The sequence below is a fragment of the Schistocerca americana genome, chromosome 4, assembly GCF_021461395.2.
Source record: "Schistocerca americana isolate TAMUIC-IGC-003095 chromosome 4, iqSchAmer2.1, whole genome shotgun sequence".
In the NCBI taxonomy this organism is placed as follows: Eukaryota; Metazoa; Arthropoda; class Insecta; order Orthoptera; family Acrididae; genus Schistocerca; species Schistocerca americana.
This window is the reverse complement of record NC_060122.1, coordinates 530,035,594-530,062,088: the sequence shown is the minus strand read 5'-3', so window position 1 is coordinate 530,062,088 and position 26,495 is coordinate 530,035,594. Positions and strand designations below refer to the sequence as shown.

Genomic DNA, 26,495 nt, shown 5'->3' with positions numbered 1-26,495 from the left:
GTGTATATAGCCTTATCTTCATTATAACAATTTACAATGCAGTGGCATTATGCCACCTTACTGGGAGGGCCTGTAGACCCACATGGTACCAATCTACTGGTTGACATTGAAGTGCAGATGGGCATGCTTGGGGGAAGGTTGAGATGAATAGAGGAAGAGATGTAGGGAGAGAGGGGGGAAGGGGGGATGAGGTTGGCAGGAAGAGAGGAGGGAGAATGAGATGGATGGACAGTGAGATGAGGAGGTGATAGGCAGGAGGGGGAAGAGGAGATGAACCGTGAGACATGTGCATTATATGCGATATCCATGAACACAGGTGATGCTGCAAGTAAGTTTGCGGAAGTATTCCCTCTACTTTTTAAGTTCGCATGGTTTCATTACAATTAAGCAAGCAATATATGTTGGAAGCTAAATGCTCTGGGTGTTTGAAGTAAAGTATAATGTAGGCCCAACATTTCTCTAGACGAATGTGGTAAACTTTCTAAAAACACATGAAATTATATGGTAGAACCAACTTCTAGTAATTTACTATAGAACCACTGCAGTCCTTGTATCCTCAGCTGAGCAGCTCTGTTCCTGTGTTGCAGAACTTTACAATAGTATCTCTGTATGTTGAGTGGTTAAGATGATGTGAAATCTCCATGCTGTTTTGTTTTGTATTTCTAGGGTATGAAGTGTATTGTTATATTGCCGAACGATGCATTTGGACCCATACTTGAAGCACAGAAAAGCAATCCTATTGCATGAAATGTTCGCTTCTTACAACGACAACTACAATCGCTATGCCACGTGAAACTTAATGCAGCCTCAGCGGCTCAGCTCAGGTCTAGGCTGTTCTTAAGTTATACAAGTTGTGGGGGAGGTAGGGGACGGAAGGAGGTCTTCAGGCGAAATTTCCGTTGTGCTGGTGGGGGAGGAGACGGATGTCCAGGGCGCTGGCGACTGATACCACACTCTGGGGCGAAGAACAGGTCTTTTTTCGTAGCTCCGTAAAGGAGTTAAAGAGAAAGAGACAGAGTAAAGTTTATGAACGCAAGTTTGGTATTATTCTGCCAATGTTCGCAACCGTTTTCATTGAAGGACAGTGAGGAAAAAAACATCTTTAAAAACAAATAAATTCTGCTAATTTTTCCCAACGATAAGTTACTTGACAGTGACCTTGGCTGTAAAAGTCTGCACTTAGCTGTTCAGGAAACGTACGTTTCGCCTCGACAATAATTCATCGTCAGTTGGGAAATGCCTGCCATGGAATGGTTTCTGCACCTAAGGAAAGAGAAAGAGGTTGCTGGATGTCATGTCGGTAGAGTACTCGTCTGTTGGTTTAGGCAAAAATTGGTAGCCTAAAGAAACAGTACGTGTGACTGACCTGTGCAGAATGAACTAGGGTGTTCTCATAACGCAAAAACACCCTTTTGACAACTTCCTGCAAAAGCCACCCACAAGCTCGTCAGGAGATTTCAGTAGTACGTTCCTGTGATGATTTGCCCCTTCCAAGCATTATCTGCTAACATCGCAGCGTGACAGTCACAAAATTCAATCAGTATGGCAGCGTCCTGTGATGACCGGGTCTTCCCCTTTTTCCACAGTGATGAATCCGCAAGTTTTCACTGCTTGCTTCGCTCATTTGTCTTGGGATCATAATGATAGACCCAATACCCATCAAAGGTAGTTAGACAGCCAAAAAGTCATTTGGCTTGACCACATATAGCTGTCACAATTCCGGTGCTGACTCAGATCGCTGAACTTTTTAAATGGATGTACGCAGTCGAGGAATCCACTGGCCGCCGGCCTATATCGTGTTCAAATTGTCGTACAAGAGGCGGAAAAAGCTCTTCAATTGTGAGGCGGTACCTAACTGCTGGATCATGTAATCGTGCTTTGTTGCTGCACAATTTCACAAACTCAGGGTGGATTTTTGCAGCATTGTCTCCCTTCAAATGGAGAAAACAAACTACTACGCGATATTCCACTTCATCAATGGGCTGCATCACTTCGTTAAGCAATCTCTAGAGCTGTGCTGCATTACTACAGTCTAACGGAGGCCAACGAGAAAGACACTGCAGCACGTACGCCACAGGACGTGACTGTAGGTCTTGAGAGTTCCAGCAATCAGGCGAAGAGCATGCAACTAATTCAGACGAGTTTAATAATTCTTAACTAAGCGTTTATATGCATGCAAGCTCTTGATAGCACACGATTCAGTTACCTTATTACTGACATACTGATTTCCCGTGGACCCTGCACGGAACTGACTGTTCGCGAAGTATAGCGTACAAGGTGACTAATGTCACGTCAGAAGTTCTTTGCGAGGTCCGTGTTTCTCGTCTAATACATAATGACACTCCTGCTCACATGTTATACAGCACATGCGACAGCAGCGTGCCAAGTGGACAGTAAAGCTACATTATTGGACACGATATCTGATGAATACGAATAGTACGGTTTATATCAATTTGTAAAATAGTTTTTACAAAACTGAGAGTATGTTGTGCAACAAAATGGGCAGTAACTAAAAATTAGGCCACATTTCTCTTTAATTAGTTTCCTAAGGACCCTGGGAGATACGAAACATTACATTACGGGACAGTTTATTCAGAATTCTCTTATAACATAGAGATATTTTGTGATGAATGTCGGTTTCCTTCACGAAAAAAGACGGCTAGTATACAGCAGAAAACCGTACCTTCTGCAAAAAGACGTCATATATCTAGCCAAAAACGTGAAGTTTTCTTCGTTACACTTCAAACGAAATCAGTGCATGCGAAACGTAGGAAACTTCTATGGAACACAAAACTACGTTATTTAAGGTACAAAATACGCCACTACAACTGTAGCTGAAGAGAAAACCAAACAGACGTGATAACAAAACGTCGTTAAGCAATAAAATTATTTTCCAACACAAAAGAAACCAATTCTAAAATTTTTTCTACCTCTGGGCCATAACAGGGAAGAATCTTCAATATAATCGTAATTTTAAAGTAAAAATATTGTAATTCTATTTACAAAAATATTTGGATATTAGAGATTTGAGTGATGTGTTAGAAAATATGAGTTGTTACACTCTATGCAGAGTTGTTAGTGTCAAGATAACTGCCTAACATAATAAGAACAGACAGCAGCAGAAATATTTGCTTCTCTTGCATGAATAACTGTGTTTATATTCTGTTGCTCTCAGCGTAGTAAATTGCAATTATACACGTATTCGAAAACATTTGTTAATGAATATGTCGTAACTTGTGTCACTGAATCAGAGACGTATGGTTCTTTTTACAGCCGGCCGCTGTGGCCGAGCGCGCCGGCACGGTAGCTCAGCGTGTTCGGTCAGAGGATTAGTTGCCCTCTGTAATAAAAAAACTGAGTTAATCGATCGACAACGAACTTAAACGGATGTCTTACGACGTCCGCCCCGAGCAGATATAACGAACGAAAATGAACAAAATGATTAAAAAAAAAAAAGCGGTTCTAGGCACTTCAGTGCGGAACCACGCGGCTGCTACGGTCTCAGGTTCGAATCCTGCCTCGGGCATGGATGTGTGTGATGTCCTTAGGTTAGTTAGCTTTAAGTAGTTCTAAGTCTAGGGGACTGATGATCTCAGATGTTAAGTCCCATAGTGCTTAGAGCCATTCTTTTTACATTTGTTTCACGATCTTCATTTATATTGATAGTCTAGTGATTTTAGAACGCAAAAATGTAATAAATACTTATTTAATTAAGTAGAAGTAATATAATGAAAAACGAACATTAATCTCTTGGCTAGCTTGCCACGGGTGCTAGTGTCTTTTCAACTGTCAGGCAATAACAACTTTTACAGAAGAATGCCATGACTCTACACTGAGGTGGATAACGATATGCGTCTACACAGATGACGGTAGTATCGCGTACAAAAGATATAAAACGGCGGTGCCTTGGCAGAGCTGTCATTTGTACTCATGTGATTCATGCGAAAAGATTTGCAACATGATTATGGTCGCACGACGGAAGATAATACACTTTGAAAGTGGAATAGTAGTCGGAGCTAGACGAACGGTACATCCATTTCGGAAATCGCTAGGCAATTCAATACTACTGGATCCACAGCGTCAAGAGTGGCTCGAAAATAATACGTTCCAGGCATTACTTCTCATCATGGATAACGTAGTGGCCGAAGGTCTTCACTTAAGGCCCGAGAACAGAGGTGTTTGCGTAGAGTTGTCAGTGTTAACAGACAAGCAACACTGCGTAAAAAAATGGCAGAAATTAATGTGGGACACACGACGAACGTATCCGTCAGGCAATTTGGCGTTAATGGGCTGTGGCAGCAGACGACAGACGCGAGAGCCTTTGCAGACAGCACGACATCGTCTGCAGCTCCTCTGCTGAGCTCGTGACAGTATCGGTTGGACCCTAGACGACTGGAAAACCGTGACCCTGTCAGATACTGTAAGTCCCGATGTCAGTTGGTAAAAGTTGATGGTAGAGTTTGAGTGTGGCGCAGACCTCACGAAGCCATGGACCCAGGTTGTCAACAAGGCATTAAGCTAGCGAGGGATCCCCAAACTATTTTGGACAAGTGACCCCTTTTCCAAAATGAACTGTTACCCTAGACCCCCCATGGCCAAATTACCTACTTTTAAGATCAACCCCCTTATGCAATAAATCCGAACTTCAAGTAGTCCAAACTGTATTGTCTGCATTTTTTTTTCGTGTCCGCCATCATAAAACTCTCAGTAATCCTGCAAATAAAAAACTACCTAAATGAAAAACAATAATACACTGTTAAATTTGCACACTATCTTATTTTTATCTTGTTAGGTATTACTGACTTACCCATTGATAAATTTGGATACCTATATTAGGTAAGTAACTATAGTAGGTAATTAAGTATAGAAAATTCGTATTAGGTAAGTAGGTACCTATCAGCATAAGAACGAAAACCAAAGCAAACTGAACACTTCAAAGTTTAGGTACCTACCTACTTAACAACTTAAGTGTAAGTAATTTTTACAAATACTTTTATACCTACCTATTTAAAATATGTTGTATGTTGTGTTTACCACTTTTTCAGTCACTTTACTTCACTTAATTTAGCTATGTCATAACTTTGCAATCTCTTGAAATAAATGAGTACTTATATGAGTTACTATCGTTCAAGCTCCAATGAATTTCAAAACGCAAATGAACTTTCAACCTAAGTGCAAGCTCGTTAAATAGTAAAATATCAGGAACTTGTTTGGACTTGATCATGAATTCGTTCGTGTTAAATCGCGTAAGCGTCAAATAGAGAGCAAGTCAAAACGCGCCTGAAAGACGTGCGCTCGAACTCATTATCTTGCACAAACTTGTCCACACAGACTTGCCGAGTTTTTCATCTTGTACGAACTTGAGACTTTACATTACTACAACAATGCTATTTCCTACAAAAATATTAATTATTCTTAGTACACGTAACACAACATAAACAATACAGTACCTACCCATCTTGAAAGTTTAAGAACTTGTGTTAATTTAATAGGGGTCGATTTTTAGACCTCGTCGACACCCAAAATCAGTTTTCGTTTATGTCGACCCCTAGGAAACCGATATCGACCCCAAGGGGTCGATATCGACCACTTTGGGAATCCCTGAGCTAGCCAATGCTGGCTCCATAAAGGGGCGGGCATTGTTTACATAGAAAGGACTGGATCCCCTGGTCCAACTGAACCAATCGCTGACTAGAAATGCTTATCATCGGCTACGAGGAGACCATTTGCAGCCAAACAACAATGGAATTTTTATGTATGACAATGCACCATGTCAGTGGGCCACAGTTGTTCCTGATTGGTTCGAAGAACATTCTGGATATTTCGAGCGAATGATTTGGCCATCCACCGAACATTTATGGGACATAATCGAGACGTTAGTTCGTGTATAGAATCCTACACTGGCAACAATTTCGCAATTATGGGCGGTTACAGAGGCAGGATAACTCAGTGAGCCTTCAGGGGACTTCCAGCGACTTGTTGAGTCCACGCAACGTCGAGTTTCATCACTATGCCGGGCAAAAGGAGGTCCGACACGATATTAGGAGGTATTTCATGACTTTTGTCACCTCATGGTATGTTAGAGAGCGGCATTACTGTGACGCTGGAATTTCTGCGTGCAGTAAGTCTCCAGACATGTACCTGGAAGCAAAAACAAAAACAATAATAATCTAACTTTATAATTTTGAGGTGATAATTACAACTTTATGACGATCCCTCGTATGTAGTGATTATGAAGACCACGAAATCTGTGACTGAATAGGTATATAGACAATCATTTATAGAAATCTATGAGAATTCTCCAGTGAATTAAAAGTTTTAGTGCCAGATGTCTCTTGTCCCATTCAGGACTGCTCCCCAAACCCCCTCCATTGCAGATGTCTATGATGTGCATACCCACAACTAAACTGTGTAGTCAGTTTGAAATCTCGAGGCTCATCTATTTCGAATCTATTGTGTAGTCGATGGATCAATGGAGTGTTTGTGCCTATCTTTAAATGCAGCGATGAACTGGTACTGCATCAAGCAATGTTGGCTAGAGCCGGGAATCTGTACGTTCACTGTTGAAGGTTTTTTTTCCAAATAATGTCTTTCTTTCGGGATTAATTTTCACAGTTCTTGAAGATTGTCCCAGCAACGACATTGAAACGATGGCGAGTGTTTTAGTAAGTGTGAGATGACGTTAATTTTTTTTATCGATGTTCACGACATACCACATAGACGAAACACAAGAACTGATGTAATCATGATATGAAAGCGTTTATTTGAGTTGCATTGTTACATCAGCCAAAACTAAACATTAATTTTAGAGGTCGATTCCTTATTACAGTCAGTTACTTTAACTTATACAGAGAGACTGAATAGAGCGAAGGAACAGTTATACCCACAAATGTTTTTCGTGATCTGATACAAGCTGCGCGCCGTGAATACTGCAGCTAACTGGCATTAACCAGATGCTAGCCATCTGTCTGCACGTAGGAAGGGACATTAGATTTGAAACAGCCGTTGACAACGAAAAGATTTGGGGTTGAGTAAGGATTCCGAATGCAGGATATCTATCATTTCTTTCTTAACTGAAACATCCTGGCACTTTCTTAAATCTATTAAACGAAACAATAAACATTTAAATACGATTGGCAGGACGTATACTTTAACCACACTCCTTCAAAATACAAGACCAGTATCTGTCGAAGGAAGAATGCTCAGAAGAGAAGCACAGCAGCAAGAAGCGATGTAAGCTCCCAAGGCAGTGACCCGTCTTCCGTAATGCATGGCCATACCGTTGCTACGAGTCAACGACCGTTGAAGTTCTGCAGCACTGCGTAGTAGGAGTACCCCGCGTTCAGCAGCTGCAACAGTATTGGCAGATTTGTCGTTACGTGTGTTTCATGTTAGGAAGTGAGCATGCAAGTGTTCTCTGTCACATACCACATATTATAATATTTCACCTCTACAACGAGGTGTATAAAACCTTGTATCAGAAACTTTAGAGAATAGTTCTTGACATCAAAACAGAGCAAAAAGTTCATATCACGAACATGGATCCGAAAAGTAAGGAATTAGGGTTTAACGTCCCATCGACTACGAGGTCATTAGAGATGGAGCACAAGCTCGGATTGTTTCAATGATGGGGAATGAAACCCCGGTCGTGCCGTTTCAAAGGAACCATTGTAGTAACTGATATCACTTAGTTCCACTAAGATCGATGTAGAGGAATTATGGGCAAAATTTAAGAAGATTGTAAATCGAGGTCTGAAGAGTTTTGTGCCTAGCAAATGGATAAAGAATGGAAAATATCCGCCATGGTTTAATAACGAAATTCGGAAGATGCTGCGGAAGCAGAGGCTGTTGCACACACTGTTCAAAAGAGAACGCACAAATGACGACAAGCGAAGGTTAGTACACACTCGTGCTTCTGTGAAAAGATCTATGCGCGAAGCACACAACAACTACCACCGTCACTCCTCAGCAAAAAATGTACCAAAGAACCCGAGAAAATTCTGGTACCATGTAAAATCGCTAATCGGGCCTAAGGCTCCCATTCAGTCCTTCGTTGACCTGTTTGGTGTGGTGGTTGAAAATAGCAAAACGAAAGCCGAAGTTTTAAATTTAACGTTCAAGAAATCGTTCACACAGGGGATTCGTTCAAACATATCACCATTTGACCATCGGACAGACTGCTGTGTGGAAGACATAGTAATAAGCATCCCTGGTGTAGAGAAACAACTGAAAGATTTGAAAGCAAATAAATCACCAGGTCCGGATGGAATCTCAGTTCGGTTTTACAAAGAGTACTCAGTGGCTCATTACCTAGCCTGTAATTATCGTGAATCTCTCGTTCAGTACGAAGTCCCAAGGGACTTGAAAAAAGCGCGGGTGACTGCAGCGTATAAGAAGGGTAAAAGAATGGACCCGCAAAATTCAGACCAATATGCCTATCTTAGGTTTGCTACAGAACCCTTGAACATATTCTCAGTTCGTATATATTAAGCTTTCTTCAGACTGAGGAGCTTATGTCCATGAGTCATGCGAAACTCAGCTTGCCTTTTTATCGCATGATATACTGCGAACTATGGATGAAGGGCGACAGCAAGATTTCATATTTTTAAATTTTCGGGAAGCATTTGACACGGTGCCACGTTGCAGGCTGTTGACGAAATTACGAGCGTATGGAATAATTTCATAGATATGTGAGTGGCTCGACAGACAAGGGTATCGTCAGGAGCGCTCCAGGGAAATTTGATGAGATCGCTGTTGTTCTCTGTATACATAAATGATTTGGCGGACAGGGTGGGCAACAATCTGGGGTTGTTTGTTGAAGATTCCGTGGTGTTCGGTAAGGCGTCGAACTTGAATGACGTAGGAAAGCACAAGACGACTTACGTGGACAAAATTCCTAGTTGATGTGATGAATGGCAGCTAGCTCTAGATGTGGAAAAATGTAAGGTAAAGCGGATAAGTAGGAAGAACAAAAATGTTCGGATACAGTATTACAAATGTCGTGCTTAACACTGTCAGGTCGTTCAAATATCTGGGCGTAAAAGCGATATGAAATGGAAAGAGCATGTGAAGATTGTGGAAGAGAAGGCGAGCAGTCAGCCTCGGTTTCTTGGGAGAGACCGCATATATGACGCTGGTGCGGTCTATTCTCGAGTAAAGTTCGAGTGTTTTGGATCCGTACCACGTCGGATTGAAAGAAGACATCGAAGCAATTCACAGGCGGACTGCGATATTTATTACCGGTAGGTTTGAACAACGTGTAAGTATTTCGAAGATGCTTCAGGAACTCAAGTGGGAGTCCCAAGAGGGAAGACGACGTTCTCTCCGAGAAACACTATTGAGTAAATTTCGAAAACCGGCGTCTGAAGCTGACTGCCGAACGATTCTACTGACGCCAACATACAGTACATTGCGCGCAAGGACCATGTAGATAAGATACGAGAATTTAGGGCTCATACGGAGGAATATAGAGAGTCGTTTTTCCGTTGTTCTATTTGTTAGTGGAACAGGAAAGGAAATGACCAGCAGTGGTACAGGGCACCCTCCGCACGCACCGTACGGTGGGTTGCGGAGTACGGAATACAGGTTGCGCTGCGATCGAGGGGTACTTGTGTGTGTGGACAGAGACGCCATATTGGCGTACGGGTATGGCGAGCTGGGAATCTGGGTCCCGATGGCCGAGATGGTTAACGCAACAGTTGTAGAGAAGCGGAGCATCCGTGTTCGACATCCGGTGCGGCACAACTTTTCATATCTCATCATTGATTCATTTCAATGCCATAATGCGGCTGCCCTTCAGAAATATTTACCTGACTGGAAGTCACGACGGTCGGACTCGCATTTGTACCGTCGTCCTCCTGACTCTTTGTCCAATAAGCTTTTCTTTACTAGTTCTTATTTTTCAAATGTTCTGTTTTATTTCTGCATTAATATTGCCAATGGCTACCGTTAAAATGATTTACTACTAAGTACGTAATATACAACATCGCATGTCACCATGATTGACGATTATGTAATTGATACGTAATCAGCGTGGTTTCAGAAAACATCGTTCTTGTGCAACGCAGCTGGCTCTTTATTCGCACGAAGTAATGGCCGCTATCGACAGGGGATCTCAAGTTGATTCCGTGTTTCTGGATTTCCGGAAGGCTTTTGACACCGTTCCTCACAAGCGACTTCTAATCAAGCTGCGGGCCTATGGGGTATCGTCTCAGTTGTGCGACTGGATTCGTGATTTCCTGTCAGGAAGGTCGCAGTTCGTAGTAATAGACGGCAAATCATCGAGTAAAACTGAAGTGATATCAGGTGTTCCCCAGGGAAGCGTCAGTCCTCTTAGGTTGTTCGCAGATGATGCTGTAATTTACTGTCTAGTAAGGTCATCCGAAGACCAGTATCAGTTGCAAAGCGATTTGGAAAAGATTGCTGTGGCAATTGACGCTAAATAACGAAAAGTGTGAGGTGATCCACATGAGTTCCAAAAGAAATCCGTTGGAATTCGATTACTCGATAAATAGTACAATTCTCAAGGCTGTCAATTCAACTAAGTACCTGGGTGTTAAAATTACGAACAACTTCAGTTGGAAAGACCACATAGATAATATGTGGGGAAGGCGAGCCAAAGGTTGCGTTTCATTGGCAGGACACTTAGAAGATGCAACAAGTCCACTAAAGAGACAGCTTACACTACACTCGTTCGTCCTCTGTTAGAATATTGCTGCGCGGTGTGGGATCCTTACCAGGTGGGATTGACGGAGGACATCGAAAGGGTGCAAAAAAGGGCAGCTCGTTTTGTATTATCACGTAATAGGGGAGAGACTGTGGCAGATATGATACGCGAGTTGGGATGGAAGTCATTAAAGCAAAGACGTTTTTCGTCGCGGCGAGATCTATTTACGAAATTTCAGTCACCAACTTTCTCTTCCGAATGCCAAAATACTTTGTTGAGCCCAACCTACATAGGTAGGAATAATCATCAAAATAAAATAAGAGAAATGACAGCTCGAACAGAAAGGTTTAGGTGTTCGTTTTTCCCGCGCGCTGTGGAGTGGAATGATAGAGAGAGAGTATGATTGTGGTTCGATGAACCCTCTGCCAAGCACTTAAATGTGAATTGCAGAGTAATCATGTAGATGTAGATGTATGTACGACGTGTTTAGAGTTTCCAGGAGACAGGTTTTAAATTCGTAGCAATAAATTGAATTCATTTGAATTGTGCTACCCACTAGATCGCCTCGGATGGGTCCGAAAATCCTTCGTTGATTTCGTTACGTTGATGACTTTCTGTTTAAAAGCCCCGATGAGTTTTGCGGTGGACCACCTGAGTTCGCACCAGTCTGGTATTCAATTTACAATCGAACACAGTGTTAACGACACACCCTCTTACCTTGACCTTTTAATCGCATTAAGTGACAGCACTTTTGTTTTTGGTATTGACCGTAAACCGCAAACCACTGACGCGGTGCTCCATCGTTCTTCTAACCGTCCCATGATATCTAAAATGGCTGCCTTTCGTTCGCTGCTTTACCGCCTCCAGCTAGGCCCCCTAACCTCTCCAGGCTTTCGACCGGGAATACCAGGTCACACAAGGTACTGCACTAGCTAAAGGTTATGATATAAATATTGTTCACGTTATTAATAAGGAAGTACTGAATACGACAAGTTCTGGCAATGACTGCTCCACGTTTTCTGTCACTTTATCTCCTGTTAGGAAGGACAGCAAGAACCACCACCGCATTCCCTACTACGGACCCCTTTCAGAAAGAATAGGTAAACATTTTAAAAAAATAAGAAGAATCCAGCGTTTTTTATTCCTCAGAATATAGGTTCCAATTACAAACACAAGGGACAGTCGATCAGGAACCCAGATAAGAACACCGGGGTTTATTCAATTTCCTGTAATGACTGTTCTCAAAATTACTTTGGGCAGACAGGTAGGGATTTAGAAATTCGCTTTAAAGAACATCTCAACTTGTGCAGTTCGAAATCCGCGTTAACATCTGACTTACGTAATAACGAACATTCTATTTCAGATCTCCACAATAACTTCTAGATACTACATAAAGAGGAAAACGGCGCTGTTTCAAACGTGCTTGAGGAAATATATCTAATAAAGTCCATAATACAGTCCCCTAACAAAATTCTAAGTAACCAAACGGAGTTAAGGCACAGCGTTTCACTGACCATTTTTGACTATTTAAATTTTTGAAGTTAGGCGTCTCAACATGCAATCAGTTGGTTAGCTTACTGCAGCTTTTTTATGTTAACATTCATGTTTATTCCCACTGCTGGCCCACTTGGAGGTCATCTGCTCCATTTAATGTCTACACTGTTTTAATGATTCAGAAATAAGTTTTAGTGATTAAGAGATAATTAGTTCATCTTAGCAACATTATTATATTTAGGATTACTCATGTTCAATTTTATGTAATACAGAGAGGTGAGTCCAACAGTTTGTGTGGTGACCGTAAGTCCTCAGGAGAACACTAGCGTCTCGCTTTCTGTTTTCCGTGTTGCGCACGCAATTTCCGTCGTTGTCTTAGTACCCGGATGACAGCCACAGCACACGCTTCGACAACACACTCGTAGCTTACGTTGTCAGCTACTATGTTGGAGGCAAATACACATGGGCGTGTCAGCTTTTGGTAAGTTTGACCGGCAGCATACGCTTTTTGCTTTCGCTAATTGGTGCCCCCCCCCCCCCCTCCCCTTTAACGGTTACAACAATTTTCAATAGATTTCAATGCATTAAATTTACTGGTTTTTATCACCAACTTTATTTTATTCTTCAGACACTACGGGGCCCAGTTCTTCCCTGATTAACATCTATGAAAGTAAACACTGACGCCAGCGCTGCCGCAATACAAGTCGAAGTAGCTAGGATAAAGTCACGTGTGTCGGCAGAGTTGCCTGCCGATGTGGCCGAGCGGTTCTAGGCGCTTCAGCACTGAGCACTATGGGACTTAACATCCGAGGTCATCAGTCCCCTAGAATTTAGAACTACTTAAAGCTAACTAACCTAAGGACATCACACACATCTATGCCCGAGGCAGGATTCGAACCTGCGACCGTAGCGGTCACGAGGTTCCAGACTGAAGCGCCTAGAACCGTTAGGCCACACCGACCGGCGTGGATCTATTAATCGAGGACATGAAAAGTGAAAATAAGTGGAATCAGCAGAAAGCTGATTACAACTGCAGTAATAATATACTGGGAACAGACAAGAATACAGACAACCGAATCGTGGGCCAAACAATATAAGGGTTATACTAATCATAACAGAAAAACGCATCATGACGGGCGAATGAGTAATGGTTACAATGGTATCGGTAACCTGCAGTGGCGCAATAACTGGAACCAGTGGCGCGGATATAACGAACCACCAACACAATGACAACAAAATGCAGCGCCACAATGGAATTCAAATTCAGGTCCACAACAAAACATGGCTGGAGGCTATGGTTCAAATGGCTCTGAGCACTATGGGACTCAACTTCTGAGGTAATCAGTCCCCTAGAACTTAGAACTACTTAAGCCTAACTAACCTAAGGACATCACACACATCCATGCCCGAGGCAGGATTCGAACCTGCGACTGTAGCGGTCTCGCGGTTCCAGACTGAAGCGCCTAGAACCGCACACTGGAGGCTATAACCGCCAGCCACATAATGAGAACAATGCGACGTATCAAACTCCACCATCGGGTAGGCAGGATAGCCAACCCAACCATAGTAGCAACAATCAAAATCATAGTGTGAGGATAGTGGAGGTGACAGATAACCGTCAACCCAATGTCTGTCACCCGCCAAACTATAGACAGCACCAATCCGCTCTCCGTTGTTGGCTGTGAGATGGTGTAGTGTGGGCACGTTCTACAACGACAATAACAATCTCTGTATGCTGAGGTATAATGACAGGATGAAAATAGAGGAGGAATTAGTAAATGTACCTCAAAAATGTAAACAAACAGATAAAAATGTTGTGCAAGCGGTATTACAAGACGAAATATACGGTGCACCGATTCAAATAATAGTTGACACAGGTGCGTCAACTAACGTCCTGAGTTTAGAACTTTAAAAGTAAATAAGCCGAAACAATCACATACCTGTATTGTCTGTAAAAAATTGTCGAGTGACAGGTGCAATTGATGCACAGTCCCAAACCATAAAGCACCAGGTGCAAGTTGAATTTGTTCTAGGAAATGAAGCAATAAGAAGCTCGTTCCTTGTTGTTAAAGGATTGATGTTCGCTTGCATTCTGGGAATAGAATTCTTACACCAGAGGGACGCACATATCGGCCTCTTGTGCGGTGAATTGAGCATTATGAACAAGAGTAAACATGTGACATTGCCAATGTTACGAACACGAGAAATGCACGGAAAATATTGCCGTAGCTCTCAGGTTAGATTTGAAGGCCTACAGGTTATGAACTTGTACTCAGACTTACGTGGAAGAAAAGAATATTATAATGAATCTATTACCGAAGACTGTGAAGAGAAAAGAAATCTGATAAACATGAAGGTCATGGAATCAGAATATTTGTCTGTGGCACAACAGAATGAATTAACTCAGCTGCTCGTAAGTTATGAGAATGTGTTCTCGGAGAAACCAGGTGCTATAAAAGGCTACACTTAATAACATTGAGGTAGTGCCTCATGATACATTTCGCCATGCCAATTACACCGTCCCATAGTCCAGAAAGGAGGTAGTTACGAAAGAGATCCGAAGAATGATGCAATGAGGGATAATTGAACCATCCTTATCTCCATATAACAGCCCGCTTGTTGCAGCAGCAAAGGCAGATGGTAGTATACATCTCGTGCTTGATGCACGAGACATCAATAAAATAATCGTACCTGTGAAAACACGGCCAGAGAATCTGGATGAACAAATTCAGAAATTTTTCGGGGTCAAATATTCGACCTCTGTTGATTTGCGATCGTCCTACTGGCAAATCCCACTTACTGAGTCGTCAAGAAAATATACTGCATTTGTATTTTCTAGGAGAAGTTACCAGTTTAAAGTTTTGCCATTCAGGTTAAATGTCTGCGCAGGTGTTTTTATTACAGCGCTTGACACAGTGTTGGGACCATATTTACTGGACCGTGCAACATTATACGTAGACGACCTGTTAATAGCTACTCTAGATCGGGAAAGCCACATTGATATGCTAACACGTGTACTCAAGCGTTTTTCCGACGTAGACGTAACTGCAATCCTGGCGAAGGCCAAGTGTGACAGAGAGAGAATTAAATTTCTTGGACACATAATATCACCCACAGGTATTGTACCTGATAAAAAGAAAATGAAAGCGATTGAGAACTTTCCTCATCCAAGAATTAAGAAACAACTGAAGGCATTTTTAGGACTAGTGTCCTTTTTTCGACGGTTTATACCCGACCAGCTGTTGAATAACAATGCACTTTTAAACTTTCTGAGGAAAAATGTACCATGGATATGGAATGACCAGTGTCAGCGAGCGTTCAAGCAAATGCGACAAGCACTTTGAATGCTAACTTTTATCGCATCCTGATCTGTCGAAGGAATTTTGTCTTGCCACAGACTCTTCCGCTGTCGGAGTAGGAGCTTGTTTGTTCCAAATTGAGGAGAACGAAGGAAGAAAGGAAATAAAAATAATTGGTTTCGCAAGTCGAGTGTTATCGAGTTGTGAACGTTTATACACTGTTACTGAACTCGAAGCACTGGCAGTTGTGTGGGTCAGAAAAAGATCCGATACTATGTGTATGGGAAGAATGTGAAAATCTTTTGCGATTTCTTGTTGACGTGTAAGCTGATACATGATATATTGACTAGGTGGGTACTTGCACTCCAGGAATACCAATTCCGAAGGTATTAAGGTTCAAATGACTCTGAGCACTATGGGACTTAACTTCTGAGGTCATCAGTCCCCTAGAACTTAGAACTACTTAAACCTAACTAACCTAAGGACATCACACACATCCATGCCCGGGGCAGGATTCGAACCTGCGACCGTAGCGGTCGCGCGGTTCCAGACTGTAGCGCCAAGAACCGCTCGGCCACTTCAGCCGGCAGGTATTAAGGGTAGTGACAATGTAATCCCCGATGCTCTATCGCGTTTGCCGCAAGGTCTACCAGAATTGACAGCAATACTGGAACAGGCATCAGAGTATATAATCTTGATCATGAAAGATCATACTTATAGAAAAAAGTTCCTGCAGGTACGCAGGCAACTGCCTTGGTTACAGGACGAAGATCCTGTGTTAGGAAGAATCAAGCAAGAACTCCAGACTTCTGAAGAAATTGAAGTAAGAAGCAATTATTCTATACAAAATGATATATTATATTGCAGAAAGGATATTAACAAGGATATGTGGTGCATCTGTGTACCTAAAATATGGATTACTGATTTGATACGGCACGTGCACCTCTGGTGGGGACACGTAGGAATTGACAAATGTAGAGCCCTTCTGGCAAGACACTGTCACTTCAGTAACATGAAAGGAGTAATTCAGAACCTAGTGAGGACATGCGTAGTTTGTCAGAAGGCGAAATATATCAATCTGCCCACTGTAAGCGAACTTCATCCTACTGTACCCAACAAACCGTTACGACTGGTTTCAATGGATATCCAAGGAACGCTACGCATTGGAGAGGAGGTGTAAAATATATCTTTGCAGTGTGTGATGCTTTTTCCAAATTCTTAAAGTTATACCCAGTGAAAACTTCAGCTGTTACACCCCTCATTCAAAAGTTACGAACCGACTACTTTATTAAAATTGGTAAACCACATATCATTGCCGGCCGCGGTGGCCGTGCGGTTCTAGGCGCTCCAGTCCGGAGCCGCGCTGCTGCTACGGTAGCAGGTTCGAATCCTGCCTCGGGCATGGATGTGTGTGATGTCTTTAGGTTAGTTAGGTTTAAGTAGTTCTAAGTTCTAGGGGACTGATGACCACAGCAGTTGAGTCCCATAGTGCTCAGAGCCATTTTGAAACACATATCATTGTATAAGACAATGCCACATACTTTAGCAGTATGAAATGGAAAACTTTTCTGCAAGAACTAAGTGTTAAACATATTTTTGTATCTCGCTTTCATCCAGAAAGTAGTCTGGTTGAACGCACGTTTAAGGAACTGAACCGGTTCATGCGAACCTTTATCCCTAATCGCCACACCAAGTGGGTAGAGTATGTTTCGGCATTTGATGAGTTGCATAATAAGTTACCACTCTCCGCCACTGGGTACACTCCGCCCTGTGTCATGTCCGTTTCCTTTTAAAAACAGTATTCTGAGTAATTTTCAGCTCAATAGTTGCAGCCGCCGCTGCTGCAACAGACGCCATTATGTGGCATTTTTAATTCACGAATTAAACGGAAGCGAAGAGATCGCCAACTCAAAACATAACAAATATTTTTTCCACAGCCGCCTGACGCAGCGGAAGACAACATAGTCGTTAAGATTTTTATTTTCAGTTACTCGCCGAAATCCAGAGCCACGACTCGGACTTCAATTGTTTGTTAACGGCGGTGAGAACAATTCTCTCGCGTGTGTGGGCAGTTGCAAATTATAACAAAGAACTCATGCTTGTTAAAAATATTAGCCGAGGAAAATACAAAAATATTATTTCAGTTTTCGATTTAAATGCAATGTGTTTCTATACAGGCTCATATTAAAGTAACTTTAACGTGAACAAAAGGTTTGCTCACCTTAATCTTTATTAACCAGCCAGTTAATAAAAGCATAAACTTAAAAGTATAAGTAAAATCTCAAAAATAATTTCAATTCAATTCAAAATCAAATCCAAATCGCAATCATTAAAAAGTCTCGCGCCAACACATTTTATTTTACCGCGAAGCACTGCTACAGCAAAATTTCTAGTACGCAGTTAAGAGGGTAGCTTTGTAACGAAAATAAATCTTTCACTTATCTTGCAATTGGCGTCAGCGTCAAAAGTTCTTGTTTCGTGGATAGCCTTAATGATGAGACTGAAGTGTAACGCTTTAATTTTGACATATACACTCTCTATCCCCATACTTTCAGATCCACTAAACACGTCACTGAATTTTTTATATGAAATAAAGTCACATTTTTCTTTGTTATACCACTCCCAAATCAAAGAGCCTTGAGTGCACAGCACATGCGCGTGGTCGAAAAACTAGTAAGCAAATGGTGGTGCTTTGATGTCAATTTACACCATATATCAAACAGATAATGTTCTCGAAGCTTCCAGAACTTTTTGTCATTCAAAATAAAAGTCACGCACATTTTCGCTTTTCAGAGTAGGTATAAATCCATGTTAGTTAACGTGTTTCACACATGAAATGAAATTATTTTAAAGTTATTATGAAGATGAAACTGACAAGACAAATCAGCTGGTGTTCAAAAATACAGATGCCGAGTTATGCCATACAATTAGTAAATTGGTAAATTAACCAAAAATTAAGTTACGTTTTTCTTAAATGGCAGTCTTTTAATTTTATAAAATAAAATTGATAACAAAGTAGTAATTTAGATTTTGTTGTGGCCTTTTTATAGAAAGACTAATTTTCGTAGCATAACCGGATCGTATGGCGACTCATGCAAATATTTAGAAATACATATAGTTTACAATTATACATTTGAGTATATAGGTCCAAAGCTGATACGTTTAAATTCTGAAAATTAACAATTCATTAATACTTAAAGGAGAACATTTAAACTACAAATTTGGCACTGTTAATTAAAACAGATACATTTATTCAGAGTTCAACATCTAGTCAATGAAGCCAATTGATAGCAGAGGAAGGAGCATTACTAAAGTCACTGAAATGTCCTGGATAGGCCCTACTTACTGAGGGGACAATCTCTCACAATATGTTGACCGGTTTGTTCTTGGGCGCCACAATCGCAGGCTGGAGAGTTTCAGAATCCCCACGTGAGCATCACAGAAATGCACTTGGCGTGACTGGTTCTTATCCTGTTCATTCTTGTCCACTCTCTTCTCTTCAGATCAAATCTTGGGTTGATTGGTAGATGGAACTTGAACACGTTGATGTTTCATTGTTGCAGCATTCCATCTCCTGCGGCGCCCTTCTTTAATGTCGAACTTCTTGCTGTTCCTTCCCTTATGTCACAGTGGAGCGCCTGATAACAAGCAGTGTGGAGGAGGGTCGTTGAAGACTGCATAACCTGTAGGGTCATATCAATATCTACGTCTGTACCAACATAAATACTCCACAAGCTGCAGTACGGTATGTGACGGAGGGAACCCTGTAACATTACTAGTCAACTCCTTTCCTGTTCCACGCGCAGATAGAGCGAGAGAAATACGTCCGTCTGTATGCCTACGTATGAGACCAAATTTCTCATATCTTATATTCTCGATCCTTACGCGAAGTATATGTTGGTGGCAGTAGGATCGTTCAGCAGTCAGCTTCAAATGCCGGTTCTCTAAATTTTCTCAATAGTTTTCCACGAAAAGAACGTCGCCTTCCCTTCAGAGATTCCCATTTGAGTTCTCGAAGCATCTTTGTAACACTTGCATGTTGTTCGAACCCACCGGTAACAAATCTAGCAGCCCGCCTCTGAATTGCTTTGATGTCTCCCTTTAATCAAACTAGGCGCGGGAACAGGTTGCAACAGCATCGTACATGCGGTCTCCTTTACATAGGAACAACACTTTCCTAAAACTCTTCCACCATTCGCCTTCCCAATAACAATCCTCATATGCTCGTCCCATTTCATGTCACTTTACAACGTTATGCCCAGATATTTAAACAATGTGACTTGTGTCACGCAGCAAAGTACTAATTCTGTATTAGAACATTACAGGTTTATTTTACCTACTCATCCTCATTAACTTAAATTTTTCTTCATTCAAAGCCAGTTGCCATTGAACTAGAAATTTCGTCTAAGTCATTTCGCATCCTCCTACAGCCACACAGCTTCGACATTTGCCCATACACTACAGCATCATCAGCAAACAGCTACATGTTGTGTGCACCCTCATCCGCCAGATCATTTACATAAACAGAAAATAACAACCGTGCTATCGCACTTTTCTGGGGCAGCCCTCATAATATCCTTGTCTCTGATGAACTCTCACCGTCGAGGACTACATACTGGATTCTATTACTAAAGAAGTCCACCAGCCACTCACATATCTGGGAACCTACTCTGTATGCTCGTATCTCCATTAACAGTCTGCAGTGGAGCACCGTCTCGAATGGTTTCCGGAAATCTAGGAATATGGAATTCGCCTGTTGCCCTTCATCCATAGATCGTAGTATATCATGTGAGAAAAGGGCGAGCTGACTTTCAGGCAAGTGATGCTTTTTAAAACCGTCCTGATTTGTAAACAGAAGCTATTCCCTCACAAAGAAATTTATTATATTCCAACTGCGAATGCGTTCAAGTATTCTCAGCAAACCGATGTTAAGGATATTGGTCTGCAATTTTGCGGGTCCGTTCCTTTACCCTTCTTACGTACAAGAGTCACCTGTGCTTTTTTACAGTCGCTTGGGACTTCGCGCTGGGCGGCAGATTCCCGATAAACGCAACCTAAGTAAGGGGCCAATGCCGTAGGGTACTCTTTGTAAAGCTGAATTAGGATTCCCTCCAAATACATAAACTCAACCAACTTTATGTACAGAACAACTTCGCCAAACTATAAAACATTGTATAAATGTCTAAGAACATGAATAAGATACTATATACCCGAAAATATTATGGTTGAAAATAAAGAGGTATCGTAAGCTTCTGCAACCTAAAAAAGTTACATAACATCTTGGATTACTGAACCGTGCAGGAAAATCATTTGTTGATAATGCCTACAGACGTTGTAATGTGATTGTGAAGTGAAGTAGAAAATGAAGTAAAACATGGAAATAAAACGTTTTGGGATCCAGGTCCATGTAACACATTTTATTCCTCTATGTGTGAGGAATGTTTACTGAAAGCCTGGCGGTACCTTTCTTTTATGCCCAGTATACACCGCTTCACTGTAGAAACTTACGTCAGTGGCGGATGGACACATGCTACACCATCTAAAGTGCTTCAAAGAGACCTGTGTATTGTTTTAAGGAGGTGACATGTATTTTTTCCTGTTTGCGTCAGTCGAAAGTGTACTGCATGAAAAAAATTGGCACACCTGGAAAGACTAAGTTGACTTTGATCCAGTGACTGCATATGCCACCTGGGGGTTGGAAGATGTACTGATAATGCTTTCAGAGTCGTCCGCCAACACATAGCATAGTGCCATAGATACCAGAGTGCCGTCTGTGTCTCCTCTCTAATAAGGAATGGTCACAGCCAGAAGGCCCACCGAGGTGCAAAGGTGTGAAGTAAGCAGGCAGTCGTGCCACGGAGACACACTCAGGCTTCCAACAGGCCAACTGAGAGTGTTTGAAAGGGGTCATATGGTGACCTTCTGAGTGGCGGGATGGTCCTTTCGGAGAGTTGCTACAAAAGTTGGACATGGTTCTTGAATCCATAAAAGCAGAGGCCCCCGTCAGGATCGTCGTACTGTAAGGGCAGCAGTGGCATACCGTAAAGCTACTCCGCGCAGATAAGAGAACTTGTGAGCTCAAATGTGTCAACACAGACGGTAGCGAAACAGTTATTAGCAGTTGGACTATGGGACACACACCTCTAGCATGTTTTCCACTACCCCACAGCATCGACGTGAACGGCTCAGAGCATCACTTGGAAGATGAAATGATGTGCAGTGGTTTACAGCGATGAGAGCAGATTCTGCTGCACGCAAGTGATTGTCGTTTGCGAGTACGACGTAGACCTGGTGAGCACTGTCTCGTAGAGTGCATTCGTCCAAGACACAGTGGCCCACCCCTGGCCTTATGGTCTGGTGTGCGATAAACTACAACTCTCGTTCACCTTTGATGTTTCTGGAGGGGACGCTACAAATGCTCGGCACGCGGAATGTTGTTAGACCCGTTCTTTTGCCGTTATTGCAACACGATGGTGATGTTATTACAGGATAATGCTCGCCCCCACGCTACCCATGAAACTCAACACGCTCTGCAAGACGCAGCCAGCACGATCTCAGAGCTTGTTTCCAAACGAGCACGTGTGAGCTATGAAGGGACGACAAAGGACTCATGCGCCTTGGCAACCAACAACTCTTACAGAACTACATGAACAGGTCGAACAGGCGTGGCATAACGTATTCCACGACAGCATTCACCATCTGTACGATCGATTGGATGCCAGAGTCAGAAGATTTTTGGAAATTTGTGGTAAGGTCCAAGGGACCAAACTAGTAAGGTCATTGGTCCCTAAGCTTACGCACTACTTAATCCAACTTAGACTAACTTACGCTAAGGACAACACAAACATACCCATGCTCGAGGGAGGACTCGAACCTCCGACGGGGGGAGCCAGCCAGACTCAGCACCTGCATTGCCGTCTGTGGAGACTATGCCTCGTACTAAGAGGGGTGTTTCGACATGAGTCGACAGCTGGTACCTCAGATCCGCTTGTGCTACTGATTCGTAAATGTAACAATTTCATGTACTTCGTGAGCACTGTTGTAATAATAAATCTTGAGTGAACTGGAAACCTCTAAAAAGGAGTACCAATTTTTTTTTCCGGCAATGTATTATGGTGTATGAAAAAGTATAGTATTTGAAAAAGTCGGAAAGGGCAGATAGAATGGTGACGGTAGGGTGTGGTAATGTGCTGTAAAACTTACCGACAGGAAGGTGGCCCTCTGGATGGGGTAGACCCCACCAGCGGTGAGCGCCAACGGCTGCTGCGCGCGGTTGATGACCAGCTGCACTGCCCTCCCGAAGCGGGCGCCGGCGTCTGGCCACCCACAGTTGTACGCCGCTAGGGACACAGACTCTCCCTGAAACATTCAGGTAACCACCAGAAGCACCGTCTCCTGCACCATAAACGGGGAAAGGAACATAACAAATGCACAAGTCTGCAAGATTGTGTGGCCCTTGTCATTGAAAATAGGATCCTGTAGGTTTGTTAGGCCACATCATGATTCTCTTCAGATTTCCTCTTTAGAAATCGACGTTCCGACCTCTCTCTGGGACCTTCGAATGAAGTAGTACTAATTATGATAATAAGAAGAACGAGGAACCGCCTTCTCACTCAGTAAAGTTTCTGGAGTTACTGAAAGCATAAGCACAATTCTTCGGAGGAATAGTGTGAAGACCATATTTTCATTCAGTGCAAAATAAAAGACTTTCGACGCAACACGGTCGCGCCAGTTCACCTACACATTCCGGTAATCTGTGAAGTTGACGCTTGGCTGTGGCAAAGTGCATTCAGACGAAACAAGGAAAACAGTAAAAGAGAGTACATCGAAATAAATTCGCTAAATGCGAATAACTTGTCTTCCGCTGTGTTACGTGTATATGTACCACCTACTGGTGCAATACGACAATTTTTGGAGGAACGGGACTGGAATGCGGGTTTCCCGCTTATCGTGAGCGGCCGCCCGAACCAATAAGCTACCGCTCACTCCTACTTGACAGACCCAAACTTCCCCAAACTATAAACTCCTACATTCATCGCTAACACCGTAGGTCTCGATTCATCATAGTCTCATTCTCACCGGGGCTGGAAAACAGAGTGTAGCTGCGAGCATTTAGAGATGGAGGTAGGAGACTATGGTATAGGGACGTAGACATTACGACATGTGGAAGTTTGAGTGGGTCCGGGAACCGCCCACGTATAGCCTAGTAGTTTCCGGCACGGTAGCTCAGCGTGTACGGTCAGAGGGTTAGCTGCCCTCTGTAAGAAAAAAACTGAATTAATGGATCAACGATAAAACTTGAATAAGCGACATGGGCCGTTCGCCTCGAACAAATACAACGAACATTAACGAACAAGATGAGATCAAGAACAAAAAAAAAATAGTTAAGGCGACTGTTCGCGCTAAGTAGAAAAGCCAGGTTCAAGTCCCGCTCCGGCAAAAATTTCCATATATCACCAATACACGGGAAGTCTACACCTAACAAAGCAAAGCCAATTTGTACGCATTTATCGGATTTATTTCGAAGTAAGTTCGGATGGCTGTGCATCGTCATCAATTTCTGTTCATCCAGACATGCAAGCAGCAAAAGAAAGGTTCAAAGAGCACGAAGCTACATATGTTTAAAACGACGTGTGAAATCTGCACTAGAGTAACGTCTGGAGAACAGCAGCCAGTGTATGTTTCAACAACGTACGAACGTGAGCCTCAGTAGGAAACATTTATAGACGGAAGTCTGAGACGCAGTTGATATCCCTAAGAACAAAAGTAATTTCAATAGAGATGATGGATATACTCGTAGTCTTCCATCTTCACGGCTACTCGCCATCAAACCACGATGCGCGACAAATGCAAAAGACTACAGAGAAGTAACGCTTGCAGCTTGATAGTAATATTTTGGTAAACATTCCCTATCGCTTTCTCTGTGAGATATCGCTAGCTATCCAATGACGATGGCCCACCACTGGTAGCTGGAAAATTTTATCCAAGAAATCCAGTTCTTCGGCACAAGCGTGGAAAAAACTCCATTTTATAAGTGAAACCGACAAGGGATTTCTAGGGCTCTCCCAGTTAACGTCTACCTTGTGGCATCCTTCCAACTCCAATGGTATATATATGTCATAATCAACCACATGTACTCTCACATATGAGTATTTCACACCACTGTAGGTCTGCCTCGTGCCTCTATCCTTTTCCCCTCATTTACATCATGTACACTGCAGACATTCCCTAAACCTCCCCCCCCCCCCACCCAACTTCTGCAAAATGCTGACGAGACTGACTACCTAGCCACTAACCACACCCTCCAACTCGCCCATGCCTTCCTCTAGTGCCACTTCAATCTCGTGGACAAGTAGTGTACTACGTGGAAACGCCATCATGTTTGTACCTACCACTCGGCGTTTCCGTCTTGCAGACCTCCACCTCTCCATTTACAACCAACCCATCCCTCTGACAAACGCACTGAAGTATTTGGGATTAACCTTCGACGGAAGAACAACTTTGAACACACGCCTCCTCACCATCCAACACAAAGTCATCAAATAATCGAAACCAACTGCAAAATGATTTAGTCAAGATATCTGTATGGTGAGAAAAGTGGCAATTGTCTCTTAATAAGGAAAAGTGTGAGATCATCCACATGACTACAGAAAGAAATCCGTTAAATTTTGGTTACACGATAAATCACACAAATTTACACATGACTACAGAAAGAAATCCGCTAAATTTCGGTTACACGATAAATCACACAAATTTAAAAGCTGTCAGTTGACTAAATACCTAGTAATTACAATTACGAACAACTTAACTGGCGGCGATCACATAGATAATGTGTGAAAAGCAAACCGGAGACTACGTGTTATTGGCAGAACGCTTACAAGATGCCATCGGTCTACTAAAGAGACTGGCTACATTATATGTGTTCTTCCTCTGCTCGAGTACTGCTGTGTTGTATGGAATACTCGTCAGATAGGATTGATGGGGTACGTCGTAAAAGTTCAAAGAATATCAGTTCTTTTTGTATTATTGCGAAATAGGGGCGCGAGTACCACGGATATGATGAGTGAGTTGGAACGGCAATCATTAAAACAAAGGCATTTTTTGCTGCGGCGAGTTCCTTTCACAAAATTTCAATCACAAACTTTATCCTCTCAATGTGAAAATATTTCCCTACATAGGGAGAGAGGATCATCACAATAAAATAAGAGAAATCAGATCTCGTACGGGATTATTTGAGTGTTCATGTTTCTCACTCGCTGTTCGATACTGGTGCGGTAGAAAAATAGTGTGATAGTGGTTCAAACAATCCTGTAATGATGATGACGTTTGGTTTGTGGAGCGCTCAACTGCGCGGTCTTCAGCGCCCGTACAGAGTCCCAATTTTTAGACAGTCCAATTTATTTACACAGTCCAATCTAGCCGCTGTCACGAATAATGATGATGATGATGACGAAATGATGAGTGCAACACAAACGCCCAGTCCCAAAGAACCCTGTGCCAGACACTTCAGTGTGAATTGCAGAGTGGTCATGTACAGTCATACTCAAAAGTATCCGAACGACCTGAATTGCATTTCGCCGGATTCGCATGCAACCCACATAACGCAGCTGTCTAGCAAGTCCTCTAATCGCTCTCTGGTACAGTCGTTTGACTATTGAAAATGGTTCCAACAAGTCACCACTAGAAAACACTACTCTGTATCGCAATAACTCAAGATGTAAAGTAATGCGACGATACTGCAAATATCAGGGAACACCTTATCACAGATAAGACTGTCCTTAAGGATTATAAGCTCACATTTATTACAATAAATGACATACCTGAAATGTTACCACCCTAATTATTACGTCAGATAGGTAATGCACGTAGTAAGTTCGTCGTATTCATGATTTCCTCTTCAAAGTAACATACCGTACTTATTATTAAACACAAAATGACATTAAAAATTTAAGTTATTCACGAGCAGCTAGTTGAGAATATGTATGAACTTCATGACACGACGAACCGTCTCGTTCTGCATATGGATTCAAACTCAG

At 42.3% G+C, this 26,495-nt stretch overlaps 1 protein-coding gene across 1 annotated transcript in view; it reads right to left on the bottom strand.

Annotated features, from left to right (window-relative positions):
• LOC124613595 (odorant receptor 30a-like) overlaps positions 1 to 26,495 on the bottom strand; it is a 92,947-nt gene that overhangs the window by 12,572 nt on the left and 53,880 nt on the right. Inside the window, exon 3 of the mRNA XM_047142311.1 lies at positions 22,663 to 22,818. Within this exon, the coding sequence (XP_046998267.1) occupies positions 22,663 to 22,818 (156 nt within the window). The remainder of the gene's footprint in view (positions 1 to 22,662; positions 22,819 to 26,495) is intronic.